We start from the raw sequence: 19,194 nt of genomic DNA on the forward strand, positions 1-19,194 counted from the left end.
TGCCTGCCTCTGCCTTCCAAGTGCTGGGATTACAGGCGTGCGCCACCACCACCTGGCTACTGCAGCTCTATTTATATTAGCTAAGTTGTGGGACCAACCTGTGTTTCTTTTTTAAAAAATTTATATTTATACTTTTTATTTTGTGTGTGTGTGAGCATGCATCTCACTGTCTGTGTTTGTTTGTGTGTGTGTGTGTGTGTGTGTGTGCCTGCCTGCCTGCCTGTCTCTGTCTGTCTGTGGGTTCATGTGTCAAAAAGGGTCAAAGACATTGTTTCCTCCCCTGGGTACTAGGAATCAAATGTGAATCCGGGTCCTGTGCAAGAGAAGTGTGTGCTCTTAACCACTGAGCCTCCTCTCTAGCACTCAGTGAAAAAGAAAAACACAGCTGTGTTTAAATATCATGGCTAGCTGTTGTTAAAAGATAGCTGAGGCCCTAGGTTTCTAGGTTTTCTCTGTAATCTCCTCTGCTTGTAGCTTGGCTAATCAAGTGACCTTCTAGAAAGTAAGAGCCCTGGTATGTGGCCAGTTCATTAAGGTCTGTGTGAGCACCAAGGTTCCCCAGCCTCTTCCTCAGACAGGATGTTCACCCATGACTCTCAGACGTGCACGGGAATGAAGAAGCAAGCGGAGCACTTCTGATTTTACTTCAGTCTCCAGTCTTTGATGACAGAGTCATGACATGACTTTGTGGGTGGGACACAGAGTGGGTGGAAGATGTTAGAGAAGGGCCCGCGGAAGCAGTCGGGGAGGCACAAACGCTCTGTCTCCTTACATTCTTTCTACATGAAAGGAAGAAAGCAAGAAAGCGTTGAAAGAACAGAGAGCGGGGACCTGTGTGTGTGCTTGCAGCACACGACATGGAGATTTGGAGGCGTGGGAACCAGGTATCCAGTTATCTTGTTACCCTGGCACTTGAGAGGTGGAGACAGGAGGAACAGATCAAGATCATCTGAGCTACAGCAAGCCCCAGGCCAACCTGGGCTACATGAGACCCCCATCTTTTGCAAAGAAAAGCTTGGGAGAACTGGAGAAATATGAGAGAGCGAGAGCCGAGTTGGGGAAGTATTGCAGAAAAGCTCCGACAGGGGTAACGACCCAGGATGTTACCAAGCTACCTGTGGACAGACAGAGCTTTAGAATAGCTCTCTCTCGCGGGGCGTGACCTGTGGACAGACAGAGCTTTAGAATAGCTCTCTCTCGCGGGGCGTGGTGGCGCACACCTGTAATTCCAGCACTTGGGAGGCAGAGGCAGGCAGATTTTTGAGTTCGAGGCCAGCCTGGTCTTCAGAGTGAGTTCCAGGACAGCCAGGGCTACACATAGAAACCCTGTCTCAAATAAATAAATGAACAAACAAAAAAGACTAGTTTTCTCTCTAGTTTTTTCTCCTGCCTAAACCGACCTGAACACGTGAGCGGGCCCTCCCTAACTAGTTCTACCTTTTCTGCTATAATTTCCCCCTACATCCTGTCATGCTCTCAAGTACCAGCCAACCTCGACCTACCGAACCCCTCGTTCAGCCGAGTTAGCATTTCCTGCTTCCTGCTGATAGGCAAGTGAGGATACAACATGCTAGGAAAATTGACACATTCATTGATTCGGATGGGATTTTATGAACGGGCCTAGGAAATCATACTTTCCCTGGGTATGGGGCAACATGACTGCAATCTCACTTTGGAGTCCAGACTGGTCTTTATCTTCAGAGCAATCTTTGTGATAGAGAATTGGGGACCGGAGGGAACCCACAGTGACAAAAGAAAGGTGGGGTGTGTAGGCCAGAATAGTTTCCTGTTTTTGGGGAAAGTCTCACTAGGATGCAGAGGCTGTCTAACTCCTGATGTCTAGTGATCTTAAAAGTAATCATTTTATTTGTTTGTTTTTGGGATAGGGTTTCACTATGTAGCTCTGGCTGGCTAGAAACTCACTAGGTAGACAAGGCTGTCCTTGAATTCTTAGAGATCCAGCTGTCTGCCTCTCAAATGCTAGGATGAAAGTCATAAGCCACCACAGGCTTGAATTTTTTTCAAAGATTTTTAAAATGTTTATTTATTGGCCTGGCAGTGGTGGTGCACGCCTTTAATCCCAGCACTTAGAAGGCAGAGACAGGCAGATTCCTGAGTTCGAGGCCAGCCTGGTCTACAGAGTGAGTTCCAGGACAGCCAGGGCCAGGGCTACACATAGAAACCCTGTCTCAAAAAAAATCAAAAAAAAAAAAGTTTATGTATGTGTACATGTGTGTATGCCATATGTATGCAGGTTCTCACAAAGGCCAGAAGAGGGCATCAGGTTCTCCTATAGCTGTTGTGAGAAGCCCCGCTTGGGGCTTCAGATCTTTGGAAGAGCAGCTGGTGGTTTAACCAACGACCCACCTCTCCAGGCCTCTAATGATCCTGTTGTGATAGTGCATCCTGAGTTCTGGGATTGATTAGAACTCGACATTACAATTTGCTCTAGAAGTTTTCCTTTAATATTTGTGCTTACTTTGTGTGTGTGTGTGTGTGTTCTCATGTGCAATCGCTTCTGTGCATGGGGAGACCAGAAGAAGGCATCAGGTTTCCTCCGCCTGTTGTTTTGAGGCATGGCCTCATCTCCTCTCCTCTCTCTCTCTCTCTCTCTCTCTCTCACTCTCTCTCTCTCCCTTGGGCTCATGTTTTCTCAGTTAGAATGAATACCAGCAGACCCCAGGGATCCTCTTGTCCTGTCTCCACCAAACTAGATCTGGAGTTATATGTCCGCACTGGAGCCTAGATTTGTTACACAAGTCCTGAGGTTCTGCTTCTTGTGATTTCAAAGCAAATGTTCTTATTCAGTAAGCCATTTCCCTCTAGGTCTATACTAGTTTCATTTGTTTGTTTTGTTTTTCAAGACACGTAGCCAGGCTGTCCTGGAACTTTACTCTGTAGCCCAGGCTGGCCTCAGACTCAGAGATCTACCTGCCTCTGCCTCCCTGGTACTGGGATAAAAGGCATACATTACCACTACATGGTTGTTACTGTTCTTTTAAAGAGTTTCGGTTTGTTAGAAAAATCTGATAGGTGGATAGGAGAGAAAGCATTCAGGAAAATGAGTGACAATTCTATGTTTTTTTTTCCCCCTAGCTGTACAGAATTACACAGGATGGAGAGATGGCTCATCAGTGTACTGCTCTTGCAGAGGACCTGAGTTCAATTCCCAGGACCTGAGTTCAGTTCCCAGCATTCATACCAAACAGATCACCAAGTACCTGTAACTCCAATTCTCCGGTATCTGATGTCCTCTTCTGGCCGTCTAAAGCAACTGCACTTATTTGCACATCACCCACCCCCATATCCACCCCCCCCCCATACCCTTCTTCCTTAACACACACACACACTTAAAAAATAAATCTTTTTAAAAAAGACTCTCACACAAAGCACTTGAATAGTCTTAAAGTTACTTTAGGTTGCACAGAAGGTATCCCTCTGACTTACAAAGGGTTGTGGGACTGGGCAGTGGTGGCATAGGCCTTTAATCCCAGCACTTGGGAGGCAGAGGCAGGCGGATTTCTGAGTTGGAGGCCAGCCTGGTCTACAGAGTGAGTTCCAGGACAGCCAGGCCTACACAGAGAAACCCTGTCTCTTGAAAAAAACAAAAAACAAACAAAAAAACCCATCCCAAAAAACAAAGGGTTGTGGGATCATGCCCATCTGCCTCTTGCATTCATTCATTTAGCACAAATATTCACGGAGCAGCCTGTATATACAGTACTAAGCAGATTCCGACAAAACAGACCAGGCACCTGTCTGAAGCTTGGAAATATTAAATTAAATAAATAATTATTGAATTAAACAGCAGTATCGTTGCCACAGAAAGAATTCAGTTGGGACAAAACTCACTCTTCCACACTTCAAGATCTTTGTTTACACTCTTGCAGGGGAGGGTCTGGGGAAAGAGGCAGGGTTTCTTTGTATAGCTCTGGCTGTCCTGGAACTCACTCTGTAGACCAGGCTCATCCTGAACACAAAGATCCACCTGCTTCTGCCTCCTCAGTTCTGGGATTACAGGCGTTTGCCACCACCACAACTATCATTAACATTAATTACACATCTTCAGTGAAAAAAATAACACTTTGGAAAACAAAACGATGTTACCAAAAAGAGTGGCACATCGTTTAATATTCAGTTTAAACTACCTCTCTGAGTAAATTCCCTCTGTACTACACAGCCTCGGGAGAACTGTACTGCATACTGGTGAGAGAAAATGAAAGTAAGGTGTAAGATTATGAATTTTTTTATCTTTAGGGACTTGTCTCCCCACCCCCCACCCCCGTCCTGCAAAGTGTCGCAGAGAACCTCAGGAGCTTCTGTACTTAAGAGGCGCGGCTATACAGCATGAAACAATAAATTGTGCACTCAGATTTTACAAAGCTTTGATGACAAGAATCAGAAGAGGTTGTTTTCCTTTGGTACGGATGTCGGTTTTGTTTATAGGCTGTGTGTAGGAGAATACAGGGATATTAACCAACTACCAGAGAGAAGACAGGACAACTGGCAGCAGTTCTCTAAACTCAGGCTCTTCCTGGGTAACTGACGCTGTGATGACATTTGACTACAATTCCCGGCAGAGCTCACGGCAGGGGGCGTGTCGGCAACCGCGGGATGCCCAGGTGACTCGTACTGATGACGAAATGAAGGGGCGTTCCTGTTTGGGGGGGGGCAGGCCTGGTCTGTGGTTGGGGGAGAAAGCAGAAGAGGCGGGGTCTATCGTTGGGGTAACCAATGAATTGCGGTCAAGTGAAAGGCCTGGAACTGGGCGTGGCCTGATTTATTAGCAGGCTGTGTGAGGCTTACTAACGCGGGGAGTCTCAGGTCTTGGGGTGGAGGGTGGCCTACTGGCACCCCACGGTCGGGCTAGCGAGATGGCGGCGCGCTGGAGCAGCGAGAACGTGGTGGTGGAGTTTCGAGACTCTCAGGTGAGCTGTGCGTGAATGAACCCGTCTGGGCATGCGCTTTTCGTGGTTTACACCCTCCACCCCCTCACCCCTCACCCCCCACCCCCGCCTTTCCATCCATCCCTTTGCTTTAGGTGGGAAGGTGGACATGGATAGCCTAGGAAAGCTTTGACTATTGGTTAGGACATTTAGGGCAAGCGTATACGGCCTTTAGGGTTCCACACTGGCTTATGGTCTTGGGACACTGAGATAGCGATAGAAAATGCTGAAGGGATTCTTCCCTTGTTCACGGTGGGGAGCTGGGAGAGGTGTCCACTCCCTGAGGTAGTCGACTGCACTTGGTGACTTCTGGAAAGTTGCAGAACTTCTCCGAACCGCAGTTACTTGGACCGATCTCGCCTTGTACCATTTTGGCGGTTGAATTTGTGAAATACTGCATCGCAGAGCATCTGTTTCAGCCTACTAAGTGATTGCTAATATGGGGAATACTCTGCCGTTAAGATACATGTATTGCTTAGATTAGACACCCGTGTAGTATCCCTGACGTCACTCTCTACTACACATCAGTTTTCTTACCTGTAGAAGGGAGGTTATCATACTTCCAGGCCTGGCGTGAGAATTTTATGAGGCCACTTGTTTAAGGTGAGTGGCACTTGGCGAGCTTCAAACTTTATTAACATTGGGGGCCCAGCCGAAAAGGTGACTGGCAAAGGCACTACTGCCAAGCCTGCACCTGAGTTCAACCTCCGGACCCACATGTCAGGAAGAACCTGTTGCCATACCTTGTCCTCTCCCCTCTGTCCACATGCTGTGGCACATGTACACACCGTAAATAAGTGAACAATAAAAACTAAAAGTGGTATCTTTTAAAAAATGTTAGCATTGAGCCCTTGAAATGTTTCAGGCATCGGTTCTTGCCAACAGGCCCGATGACTTGAGTTCCATTCCCAGGACCCACAGGTTGTTCTTTGACCTCCTTACATATTGTGTGGCATGTGTACTCACACCTACATGCAAAATAAATTTAAAAAAACTAATTTAAAAATTAAAAAAAGAGTTTGGACTGAATATTTTAGTCATTTTTCTTTTCTTTAAATTAAAATAAAACATTATTATAGTGAGCATATGATGTGCTGGGGAAATAGCTCAGTGGTTAAGAGCACTGGCTGCTTGAAAGAAATATATCTTCTTTAAAAAATAGAGTGTATGTATGATGTATGTGTGTGTGCAGACAACACTTGGGAGTCTATACTCTTAAGCTTAAAGTGCTCAATAAGTATTTGTTGAATAAATGAAAAAAACTTGAGAAGAAATGTCTTAGGTATCAGGAAAGGCAGATGTATTGATTATGAACTATGTGTGACACATTATGAGATATTAAGAGATGAGGAAGCATGAGCTCTGGGGCCAGAGGCTGTTCAAATCCTAGTGCCTTAAGCTTGGGCCAACAGCCCAACAGCCAACTCTAGCTAGAATCTTTATTACACTGTGGGCCATCTTGAAGGGATCCATTTAAAATTTTAGGTGTATGGTTGTTTTGCCTGTTTATATGGGTATCATTTGCATGTCTAGTGACTGCTGAGGCCAGAAGGAGGCACAGAATCTCCTGGAGCTGGAGCTACTAACAGTTGTGAGCCTCCATGTGGACATTGGAAAGGTAACCGTGTGCTCTGCAAGAGGAAGAAACAGTGCTCTTAACCACAGGGCCATCTCTTCAGCCAGTATCCCCCCCCACCCCCACTGTTTTTTTTTTTTCTTTTTTTGAGACAGGGTCTCATATGTAACTCTGGCTGTCCTGGAACTCATTATGTAGACTAGACAGGCCTCAGACTCTGAGAGATCCTCCTGCCTCTGTCTCCTGAAACTGGTGATTAGAGGCACATGCCAGGACTCTTTTGAGACAGGATGTCATGTACCCCGGACTGACTTTGAGCCTGGTGTGTAGCTGAGGAGACCTTGAACTTTGATCCTCTTGCCTTTATCTCCTGAGCGCTGAGGTCATAGGTGTGTACCACTGTACATAGTTTTAAGCAGCGCTTGGGGCTTCATGTATGCTACACAAGTACAGTACTAAGTGAGCTACATCCCTGTGTTGTTATCATTTTTCTTTATCGAGTCTTCCATATGCCAGGATTCATGCTAGACAGTCTGTCTATGAGTTCTTTTTCTACTTGATGAAAGAGCCACGCGGGCTAAGTAGCTATTATCGTTTTCTGCCAAAGAGGAAGCTGACCCCTGCTTGGCTGATCTTGAGAGAGCTGTGTGTGGCTGTGTGTGGCTGGTGGCACTGGGATTTGTACAGCCACTGGCCCCAGAGCTCATTATGCTACGTCCTCTCTTAATAGCTCATAATGTGCCACACCATACATAGGTTCATAATCAATATCACCCACGTCTCCTTTTCCTGATACCTAGGACATTTCTTCTCAAGTTTTTTTTACATTTATTCAACAAATATGTATTGAGTGCTTTCTTACATTTTCGGTTGTAAGCCTAGCTTTTAATGGTTGCATCATCCCTCTAGTCCTGAATACTTTGTGTGTCAGACTTTTATTCACCTGTTTATTAATTTATTCAATAAGGATTTATTTATTCCCATTTTTGTGTTTTTATGTGTATGGTGTGCAGGTACATGTGTATGCATGTTTTTGCATGTGTATACACATGTTTTGTAGGGTTTTCTATTGCTGTGAAGAGACCATGACCATGACAACTCTTTTTTTGTTTTTTTTTGTTTTTTTTTGTTTTTGTTTGTTTGTTTGTTTGTTTGTTTTTTTTGTTTTTTGGATTTGTTTTTTTTCGAGACAGGGTTTCTCTGTATAGCCCAGGCTGTCCTAGAACTCACTCTATAGACCAGGCTGGCCTCGAACTCAGAAATCCGCCTGCCTCTGCCTCCCAGAGTGCTAGGATTACAGGCATGCGCCACCACTGCCTGGCTCATGATAACTCTTATAAAGGAAATATTTAATTGAAAAATTTTAATGAGCTTGCAGTTCAGAGGTGGAAACACGGCAGAGTGGGGGCAGATATGGTGCTAGAGAAGGAGCTGGGAGTTCTACATGCAGATCTGCCAGCAGTAGGAAGAAAAACTGTGGGCCATTAGGCATGCTTGAGCTTCTGAGACTTCAAAGTCTGTCCCCATAGTGACGCACTTACTTCCTCCAACAAGGCTACATCTCCTAATAGTGCCACTCCTTTAAGGGCCAAGCATCGAAACATCTGAGACCATGGGGCTGTTCCTATTCAAGCCATACAACACGTGTGGGTGCATGTCAGGTGGAGGCCAAGGCTGATGTCAGGAATCCTCCTGGTTGCTTCTTCCCTGTGTTCACTGAGGCAGGGTCTCTCAGTGAAGCCCAGAGCTCGCCAGTGTGGCTAGTCTTGGTAGCCAGCTCGCTCTGAGAAATCCAGTTTCTTAGCCTTTCAAGGCTAGAAGTACAGGCAGGCTACTATGTCCACTCAGTATTTATGTGAGTTTCTGGAGATCTGAACTTTGGTCCTCATGATTACAGGCATGTGTTTTAACTGTTGAGCCAGTCCCTTTTAACCATAAGGATTTATTGTGGTCTTACTAGTGTACACTGTCCCAGGCACAGTGTCAGTATCCAGTTACTTTACACTTAGGGAAATCTCAGTTACAGTAAGTGGGTAGCATGAGTCTTCTAAAACGCCATCCTGTCTTTTGACATGAGTGCTGCTATGAGAAGCCGCCCACCAGTCTGTTCTGTGGTGCCCTCTGATAAGTAGTCCCTGTGGAGAATTTGACCAGCAGCTCTTGGATTAAGGGATCTTGAAACACTTGGTGCTGTCAGCATTGTCAGTGTGAGGTCTGCTTTCCCCAGGGAGGTGCCAGACTCCTAGGGGAGAAGACAGATTGCGGTTACCCTTCTTGTTAATTGCTTTCACTAGGGATCAGGACAGAGCCGAACCAGTATTACTTGTCCAAGCCTGCTAATTTGGAAGATGTTAATCTATAAATCTTTTAATTCTTGCAGAAACCCAGGCAATCTCACCCCTGTTTCTTTATAGAGATGTAACTGAAGAGCCCTGCAGAGAGGGCACTGACACCTGTGTTGGAGTGCTAGGAAGTAGGAGCAAATAATTAAGCCTAAACAGCAGTTGGCATAGCAGGAAAACAAGTAAACTGGGTAATTTAACGGCCTTGTGGGAGTTTCTGTTTTTTCTTTCTCTTAAGATTTTTCTCTTCAGTAGAAAGGGTACATCTATAGTGAATTTGCCTGTTTTGTCTGACGTTGATTGGCAAGAGGCAGAAACCTGTTAGAAAATACTTTATGTTGCCTCTCTGAAGATGGTTAGAACAGTAAACTTCTCAAAATGCTCCATATTCATTTGTATTTTATATTCTAGAAGATTATTTCAGCAGTCTGGTGGTTTGAATGAGAATGGCTCTCATAGATTCATATATTTCATATGCTTGGTCCCCAGTTGGTGGAGCTGTTTGGGAAGGATTAGGAGGCGTGGCCTTGTTGGAGGAGATGCGTCACTGGGGGCCAGCCTTGAAGTTTCAAAAGCCCATGCCATTTCCAGTTAACTTTCTCTGCTTCCCGCTTGTGGATTGAGATGTAATCTCTCAGCTACTGTTGTCGCACCATTCCTTCCTGCCTACCTGCCTGCCTGCTGCCATCTGCCATGATAGTCATGGATCCTCCGAAACTATAAGCTCCAAATTAAATGCTTTTATAAGTTGCCTGGATTGTGTTTGTCTCAGCTATTGAAAAGTAATTAAGACACAGGCCAGGGTGCTTGCTGTCGAGCTGATGACCTGCGTTTGATCCGCAGGGCCCACCTGGTAGAAGTGGAAAACTGATTCCTGAAAGCTGTCCTTCGACTTCCACATGGGCGCTGTGGCATGCACTCTGCAATCCCCAACTCATAAACAAATGAATGTAAATTTTATAAATTTCAAAATTATTTTAGGGTCAGGGATGTAGCTAATGGGAGTGCTTGCCTGGCATACTTGATGATCTTCTTGGTTGGTTTGTATTTTTCTTTTCTTTTCTTTTCTTTTCTTTTCTTTTCTTTTCTTTTCTTTTCTTTTCTTTTCTTTTCCTTTCCTTTCCTTTCCTTTCCTTTCCTTTCCTTTCCTTTCCTTTCCTTTCCTTTCCTTTCCTTTCTTTCTTTCTTTCTTTCTTTCTTTCTTTCTTTTTTTTTTTGGAGTCAGGGTTTCTCTGTATAGTTCTGGCTGTCCTGGAACTCACTCTGTAGACCAGGCTGGCCTCGAACTCAGAAATCCACCTGCCTCTGCCTCCCAAGTGCTGGGACTACAGGCATGCACCACCACACCCGACTTTGTATTTTTCTTATCGTGTATATAATCTGCCTGTCTTTACCTTCCTAGCACTGGGATTAGAAGCATGGGCTATAATACTTGGCTGTTAAAAAAAAAAAAAGTCCTAGAGGACTAGACTTCTAGCACCTGCCATACCACATGTGGGGTCAGATGACAACTTTTAGGGTCACCTCTGTCCTTCCACAGTGAGACCTGGGGAGCTAACTCAGGTCTTCGGGTTTGCCCCATAAACACTGTCTACACTTGGTTTTTGAGTTTTTTTTGGCTCTTGGTGGGCTTAGCTTGGGGGTAGGTAGTAGGACCGTGGGAATCCAGTGGCCTTCAGAGTCGCTTTGGTCTCACAGTCACAAAGGATGGTGAACAAGGCCACTAGAGGGGCAGGCAAGCCAAGCTCCCTTGACAGAGTAATGGCTCCCGCAGCAGGAAGAACCTCAGAAATGACCTGGCTTTCTGATCTTTTGTGCTTTGAGACTCATTGGTTTAGCCTGTATATTATATATCAATTAGCTGTTGATTTGGGATGAATCTGGGAACACACGTACACGCGTGCGCTTTTGTATGATATGAGTGTGGGTGTCAGTATGTATATGTGTGTGCATATGCATAGAGAAGCCAGAAGTCAGCGTTGGGCTTTGGTCCTTAGAAACCATTCACCTGTCTTTACCTCCTTTGCTCTGGGATTACAAGCATGTGCTATGATTAGATAAAAAAGGACCAAAGGATTCAGGCTTGATTTCCAGTACCGTATGACAGCTCACAAACATCTATAGCTACACTTCTAGAGGAGCCAATAACTTCTGGCTTCCTTCAGTACTGGGCACATATGCAGTACACAGACATACATATAGGTAAATACACATAAAATAATAAAAAGTATGTGTGTGTGTGTGTGTGTGTGTGAGAGAGAGAGAGAGAGAGAAAGAGAGAGAGAGAGAGAGAATGAGTGATAGTGTGCACATGTGCTTGTTCATACATGCTTGCAGGTGCTGGCAGAGGCCAGAAGAGGGTATCAAATTCCCTGGATCTAGAGAGTTCCAGGAGGTTGTGAGCCATCTGGGAACTGAACTCAGGTCCCCTGGAGGCAGCAAACTCTCTAATACTGAGCTCCAGCTCCAGCCCCACACACCTGGCTCTGTGTATTGGGGGTGTTGAGAATCACACCTCCAGTCCTGGCACCCTTGGCAAGCCGCACACAGTGGGAGGTAGAGGCAGGAGATTCAGGAGACCCTATCTCCAAAAGCAAAACGAAACTTCAACTACAAAAACAAAAATCTGAAACCAACACAACAACAAAACAGTAAATTAGATCGTGGTAGTAAACCTCATCACAGCAGATGTGAATCACTTGCGTTGTTAGAAGTTTAGATAATAGTGCTGTAGCAGTAGTGAGAACCACAACCGAGCACCGAGGCCAAGGGTTCGGAGCCAGAGTGCTGAGCCAGCATCCAGGGGATGGCGTCTGTGGGTCAGGTGACCCTGGCTAACTTGCTACCTTTCTAAGCTTCAGCTCTTCATCCGTAAAGCAAGGCAAATGCTAGGTGCGGGGCTCCCTGGAGCACCCTCAGGATGATGAATACATCGAAGACAGCAAAGCAAAAATCAAAGCACAAAAGGAGTAGAGACTGGACGAAAGGAGCCCCAGGCTCCCCAGCTGCCTTTCGTGGAGGGGAAACTGATCATTAGTTCTCTCAGTGTCAGTGCCCAAAGTGTTGTTTGGATCCTGGTTGGTTAGGAATGTGGAACAGCATGTACCAAGAGTGTGGACCCCCCTCTGAGAAAAGCATGCTCAAGTGTGGCCGCAGGAGCCAGCTGGTGTGAACACTTCCAAAATCAGGTTCTCAGACAGTAGTCCAGCTCTGTGATTGCAAGGAGGCCTTCAGCAGGCTAGCCTCAGGCCTCGCCACCCCCCTGGCATGCTTTATTTGTAGAATAGCTTTGCAGTAAATGAGGGCATCTGTGCAGAACATGTAGCACAGTGGCCAGCATACCTTAACTGCTTGATGCCTGTTGTCATTGCATTGGAAGTTTGACCTAAGGACAGACCAATGGGCTTCACAGAATAGACTTTGAGAGCTGAGAAGATCTTTAGGCGATGTCTCATCTACCCTAGTATTTTGTACATAGGAACCTGAGTCCTACAAAGATTAGGCAATTTCCCCAATGACACTCTGTATGCGGCATTCGAGTTTGCAGGGAGGGGAGATGTTCCTGTATTAAAGAGGGAGCTTTCCCAAGCAGCACCCCCTTGCTGTATAAACAATTTGTAGTAAATGTTAGACAATGATGACTCAAAGACAGCTTTGGCAGCAGTGTCTGTCTCTATAATTTATATAGAGATAGGATCTTATGTGACACGGTATGACTCTTGTTAATATCGGTTGGTTTCAGCGTGTGGCTTCGGGCCCTGAGAGCTGATTATGCATTCATTAGGGTCCATGCCGAGGCTGGAGGCAGACTGGTGTGAGGAGAAATGACCCAGCGCTGATTTGCACTGACTGAAAGATGAGCAGACAATATGCTTTTCCTTCCTGCTACCTTCTTTCTTCCTGCATCAGGTTTATGTGGCCTAATCTGGCCTTGAACTCGCCATTCAGTTGAAGGTGACTTTGAACTCCTGATTTTCCTTGCCTCCATCTTCCAAGCGATGAGCTTACAGGAATGTATTGTCATGCCCAGCCCAAGATCAGTTTTCTGACATAACCGTTTGTAGTTGTACTAATATTTAACTGCAAGTCCAAAATGGATTTGTAATACAATCTATGCCTGACATTTGCCTATTCTTAAGTATATAAATATCTGTTACCTTTTTAAAAATAAAAATATTACAAAAATATTAAAGCATGAGCTTTTATTAACTTTTTTATTTTTTGGCAAGTTCTCACTATTTAGCCTTGACTGATTTGGAATTTATTATGTAGATCAAGATGACCTTGAACCCCCAGAGTTCCTCCTGCCTCTGCCTCCCAAGGCCTGGGTTTGCCTCCTAAGACTGGGATTACAAGTGTATACCCAGCTTCATGAGCTTTCCTCATTAACAGATCTCTGAGCTGTAGGTAATTAACTGTCAATTCATCTACTGAAAGCGAACCTCTGGATGAGCTTTAGCATATGTCCGTTACCACCACGGTCATTACCATCTCACCATCTCACCAACACCCTTACCACTGTCATTACCTTGTTAATATCGGTTGGTTCCAGCGTGTGGCTTCGGGTCCTGGGAGCTGATTATGCATTCATTAGGGCCCATCACCATCTCACCAATGTACCCTCACCCTGACTTGAATCAGGATTTGTTGTTTTTTTGTTTTCTGTTTGTTTGTTTGTTTTGAGATAGGATTTCTCTGTATAGTCCTGGCTGTCCTGGAACTCATTCTGTAGATCAGGCTGGCCTTGAACTCACAAGAGCTCCTCCTGCTTCTGCCTCCTGGGTGTTAGGATTAAATAGTCCACTGTGTGGTTATACAGCATCTGCCCATTTCTTTTTTTCTGTTTTTTGGTTTTTGGTTTTTCAAGACAGGGTTTCTCTATATAGCCCTGGCTGTCCTGGAACTCACTCTGTAGACCAGGCCGGTGGATTTCTGAGTTCGAGGCCAGCCTGGTCTATAGAGTGAGTTCCAGGACAGTCAGGGCTACACAGAGAAACCCTGTCTCAAAAAAAAAAAAATGCTAATGAATAACATGTGCTAGGCATTGTACTAGCAAATTGATTTTTATCCTCAAGAAAATTGCAATATACTAAAAGCTAAATACCATTATTTCTCAAGTGCCAAGGAAAGTGATTAGGTCCTGCAGACCCACAGATGTAGCTGATTTATACTAGGTGTGAGGGAATGGTCCAGAAACTTTAGAAGTGTCTATACTGAATCCCAAAGGGTGGGGAGTTGGAGATCTGTGTTATTGCTGTGCAAACTTCATGAAGAACTGATTTTGGGTCCCTGCTACCCACATAAAATGCTGGGCATGGTGACCCAAGTGACCCAAGTACTGAGAAGGTGGAGATGGGAGGATCTTTGGAGCATCCTGTCTAGCCAGCCTAGCTGAAGTGGTAAGTTCCAGGGTTCCACCAGAAACTTCCGTAAATCAATCGATCAATCAATCAATCAATCAATCAGTCAACCAATCAAGCAAGCAAGCAATGGAGGAAGTTACTCCATGTTGGCCTCTGTCCTTTACTCTCAGGGACATGCATGGGCAGTGTACTTACCACACACCACACCCACACACACACACACACACACACACAGACAAAAAGACAAAGAATTAGCCAGATAAAGGATAGAAGAGTCTTCCAGGCAGAACCAGCCATTGGTATAAAGGTCTTGAGGTTGGGGGGGGGGGCAAGGGGGAGGGAGGGAGGAGGAAGGAGAAAAAGACAGACTTAGTTTGGAGGTCTGCATATAGGGGCAGCGTTGGGAGGGGAGAGCTCTGAGCTGGGCTGCGGGAATGGACAGGAAGCTCCGAGGTGGTCTGTAATGCTACACTACACTGAGGATGCACTCTATCCTGCTGACTCTGCAGAGCCAGGGCCAGATTTAGCTTCAGCAGCAGCTTTGAGATGACAGTGGGCACAGCTGGTGGCAGGCTCCTGCCTTCCCCGTGAGAAGTGATAACAAGGCAGAGGATGGGAGTGGTTGGGTAAGGGAAGACAGGAATGTTTGTCCAGACTTACCTGCAGTCTCAGTAAAGTTGTATCCTGGAAGCAGGGCCTTTTAGGTCAGAAACCATAATTGATTCTGATCCTGCCTTAATTTTTTTGCTAGGTCATTTTGGTTTTGTTTGTTTTTGACTAAATATAGTCTATGTTGTCTTTGAATGTGTGGTCCTCCTGTTACTGCCAGCAGCCAGCTAAGTGTTAGGATCACAGTGCGTGTGTGTGTGTGTGTGTGTGTGTGTGTGTTTGAGCGCACATACATAATGTATGTATGGAGGTCAGAAATCTGATAGGAAGTTGGTTAAGGCAGTGCCTCTTGTTTTGCCACCACCATAAGAATGCTGGAATTACAGATGTGTGCTACCATATCTGGCTTTTCTCCTGGGTTCTGGGTACCAACTAAGGCTGTCAGGGTTGCATTGGCAAGTGTTTTTGCTTTTCCTTGCTGAGTCATCTCTCTGGCCTTGTTTAAAGATACCTTTCTTCTACAGTTTTTACTTATTCCTGTGTGCATGAGTGTGTAGGGCCACAGCGTACAGCTGGAGGCCAGGGGAGCTTCGTGGGTGGGGTTCTCTCCTTCCCCTGTGGATCAAGCGGTCAGGCCAGCATGACAAGCACATCTACCTGCTAAGCCATCTCACTGGTCCTCAATGTAAGTTTAATAGGGGTATGAAATACCATTCTCAGGTACGCCACTGGTCTGTCTGTAATCTACAGGCCTCTTCCTTCAGACAGATAGGAAGTTCTACCTGAGTCACTGCAAGTGTTCCCTTCCTCCCTTGTCTTGACTTCAAATAAAAACCCCACACCCCATTCTTCATAACTGCTTAGCACCTTTCGTTCATTTGCTGTTTCGTTCACGTAGCACATCCCATTCATTCATCTCATTTATGGAGCCCTGCCAGTGGCAAGGCCTTGGACCATCGCCTCCTGTCCCTGAAGATCGTCCTTTTCTCTGGGCAGATAGCTTCATGTTTTGTTGAGAGAACTTTCTTCTCTCCAGTTCTTCATGGAGGCAGCCTAGTATAATCTTCCTATGTGTTTCTACAAACACAGTGGTAGCTTACTTGTTTGTTTGTTTTAATTAGTGTTTCCTTTTAAAAAACTTTCTGGGCTGGAGAGATGGTTCAGTGGATAAAGGTGTTTGTTACCAAGCCTCATGACGGGAGTGCAAGCTTGGAACCCATGTGGTAGGAGAGAACTAACCTCTGCAGGTTACCCTCTGACCTACACACACACACACACACACACACACAGACACACACACACACACACACACACACACACACACACGTATCCTCTACCCCCAATAAATAAATAAATGTATAAGAGATACCTTAACATGGTGATTTATGATATATTTGTAGTTTTGATGCATTTTCATGTTTTTAAAAATGCTACTAGAATTATTCCATCGGGGAGATATGCATACTATAGTGGTAAGTAAACAGCCCTGTCCAGAAAATATTTGCTGTCCTTTGGGGTAGATACTAGAGGTAGTATGGAACAAAAGGCATGGCACTTTTGGATTGTTGCCAGATTGTCTTTTAGTAGTGCTCTGTTACTGTATACCGCACACTACAAATTTAGCAACTTAATACAATAACCATCTATTAGCTCAGATTTCTGTGGTCAGAAGTCCAGGTGCTACGTGGCTGGTTTCTTTGTTCAGTGCCTCACTGCCAAAATCAAGGCATCTTTGAGCTGGGTTTCCACCTGGAGGCTTCACTTCAGAGGAATCCCTTTCCAAGGTTGTTCAGGCGGTTTTCAATCTCTGCTCTCTAGGAGCTAGGACAGAAATTCCTGCAGCCTTACTGACTGTTGCTGAGGGCTTGCTCTCAGCTCCCTGAGGTCACCATCAATCTTTCCCTGGGACCCCTTCCTCTTTCATAAGTGGCGGAGGGAATCTCATCTCCCTTCTAGCTTTCAGACCAGTTTAACTGGCCAGGGTGATTAGCTCTCTCAGTTGCTGGCTCCCAAATAGAGAGTCTGCCCATTAAACAATACTTCCCCAACCTTGTCAGCCTCTACTTTGTCTCTGTGAGCTTTCCTGCTGTATTACTTACTACCTTTTGTGTTGGCTGTTGCTGTAATAAAATACTGTAACTAAAGAAAGGGTTTATTTGGGCTTATGGTTCTAGAGGGGTCTATAATGGCAGGGGAAGTGTGAGAGATGGAACAGGAAGCTGGGAGATCAGATCTCAGCCGCACACAGGAAGCAGAGGAGAGCTAGAAGTAGGGTAAGCAGTAGAAGAAGTAGCAGTAGAGCCTGCTTCCAGTGACCTGCTTCCTCCAGCACCTCCTAAAGGCTCCATAACGTCCCCAACAACCCCACCACCCACAGGGGACCAAGTGTTTAAACATCCGAGCCTATGGGACGTTTTCAAACCTGCACACAGGCCCTGAGTAGAGTCGTCTCTTACTAGTGTCTCATTAGGAGTGTTTCACTTGGTAATCCTAAGAACCATTCCTGGTATAGCATGAATCTATCAGAATTTCTGTTTTTAAAAGCTAAATCATAATCTACTATGATGTTGTCTACTTTTCTTTAGTCTTCCATTCATCACCTGATGGATAGATACTTGGGCTCCTTAATCATATTAGTAAACCACTGGCAGCTCTAGACAGTGTAATATTTTATTAATTAGCCCTGTGTAGCAGGCACAGGGGGTATTCATCAAGGACTCAGAAGCTTGGGGCTGTGGTCAGATTCTCTATGAGATGTCTTCTAGAAAGGTGATGGTCCCTGTTGGAGAAGCCATCTTGTCCTCTTTACGGCTTTGATCTGTACATGACACAGAAGTGTTCTAGAGATGGCATGGCATCAGGCTTGCCCGCGTATCCAGGCTTCTCTCTGCCCAGCATTCTAGGGCAATATGAAGGATAGTTTAATTACTTTTCAGCCTCTGGGAGAACAGTCTGGCTTCATGTCTCCAGTATTAGGGATGGCATGGTTTTTGAGTGGTAGCTACCTGTGAGGAAAGCATTAGTGAAGCTAGTGGGCATGAGGTTGGTGGTGTCATTCATAGGCTATGATTGTGGCAGCACCCACAAAGTGAATTCTTCCAGCACGCTCTCTTGGAAAGAACTTAAAGCATTTAGTGACCAAACATAACACAGAGATGACAGTGTAAGGCTGTACCTTCCAGGATCCACACAGCTGCGTGCCGTACCTTCATTAGCCTTGGTACAGACTTGGGGATGAGGCTCTGAGTCCTGAGGGTGATGCTCACTGCGATCTGGGAGACGGGATTTCAGACTGAATGTGGATGGACATTAGTAACAGTACTACCCTGGAGGAGAGTGGGGTGCAGGGGTATGTGTGAGAGTATGCTTAAAGTACATTGTGAACTTGCATAAAAGTGGCCTCATATAACCCTGTATAATAAAAAATGGCTAAAATATTAAGAATAAAACCTTGGATTCAGTAGGGATGGTATTTAAGAAATATGCCACGTGGCTTCAAGAAGATCCCATGTGCTATGGAAAGAAATGGGAGTTCTGTGGGTATGTAGGTAGCAATGTTCCAGGTTAACTTCCGTAGGAGAGGGTCTTGTTAGTAGCTGTTTCTTACTCAGTGCTAGTCAGATTCTCTGAGAGCTCTGGAATGTCTGTCTTCTCAACTTGGTTGTATATATAGTCCTGGTGTGTGTGTGACTGCATGCATGTGTGTGTATTAAACAGAAGCTGTTATTTGTCAAAGTGAATGTAAGATCTGAGTGGAAACTAAAAGGGCTTAAAGCAACGATTCTCAACCCTTTGGCAAACCTTTATCTCCAAAACCATATTATAATTCATAACAGGTTCATAACAGTAGCAAAATTACAGATATGAAGTACTAATGCGATAGTCTTATGGTTGGAGGGTCACCACAGCATGAGGAACTGTATTAAAGGGTCACAGTGTTAGGAAGGTTGAGAACCACTGGAAAGTATCCTCTGCCGAACACTAATACCTGATAACAGATGATTGTCAGTGGAGACTTCCCGAGAAACAGGAAGAAGAGCCAAAGGTAGGTCTGTCTTCTCCTCTGGTTCTTTTCCCAGCAGAGCTAAAACTGTGTTCTTTCTCACAGGCCACTGCCATGTCTGTGGACTGTCTTGGGCAGCATGCAGTGCTTTCTGGGTAAGTGAGCTTTTGGAGTTTGTCTCCCACAAGTTCTGGGGAACAAAGCATTAAGTTCTTGGGAAATATGTTTGAGGACATTCTAGGGGTTTAGTGCTTACATCCTAAGGAACACAAGGGTGCTTGCAGGGATTCTTTGAGGTTTTTATTTGGTCTTGGTTTTGTTTTTGTTTTGTCTTCTCACAAGTAAGCAGTGAACT

General features: G+C 45.2%; 1 protein-coding gene across 5 annotated transcripts in view; it reads left to right on the top strand.

Annotated features, from left to right (window-relative positions):
• Positions 1 to 4,776: 4,776 nt before the first annotated feature.
• Wdr59 (WD repeat domain 59) overlaps positions 4,777 to 19,194 on the top strand; it is a 72,035-nt gene continuing 57,617 nt past the window's right edge. For all 5 annotated transcript variants that reach the window (XM_052166537.1, XM_052166538.1, XM_052166542.1 and 2 more), the window contains exons 1-2: positions 4,777 to 4,928; positions 18,945 to 18,994. In XM_052166537.1, coding sequence (XP_052022497.1) covers positions 4,875 to 4,928; positions 18,945 to 18,994 — 104 coding nt within the window. In that variant the 5' untranslated portion in view covers positions 4,777 to 4,874. The remainder of the gene's footprint in view (positions 4,929 to 18,944; positions 18,995 to 19,194) is intronic.

Source organism: Apodemus sylvaticus, chromosome 21, assembly GCF_947179515.1.
Source record: "Apodemus sylvaticus chromosome 21, mApoSyl1.1, whole genome shotgun sequence".
NCBI classification, from domain to species: Eukaryota; Metazoa; Chordata; class Mammalia; order Rodentia; family Muridae; genus Apodemus; species Apodemus sylvaticus.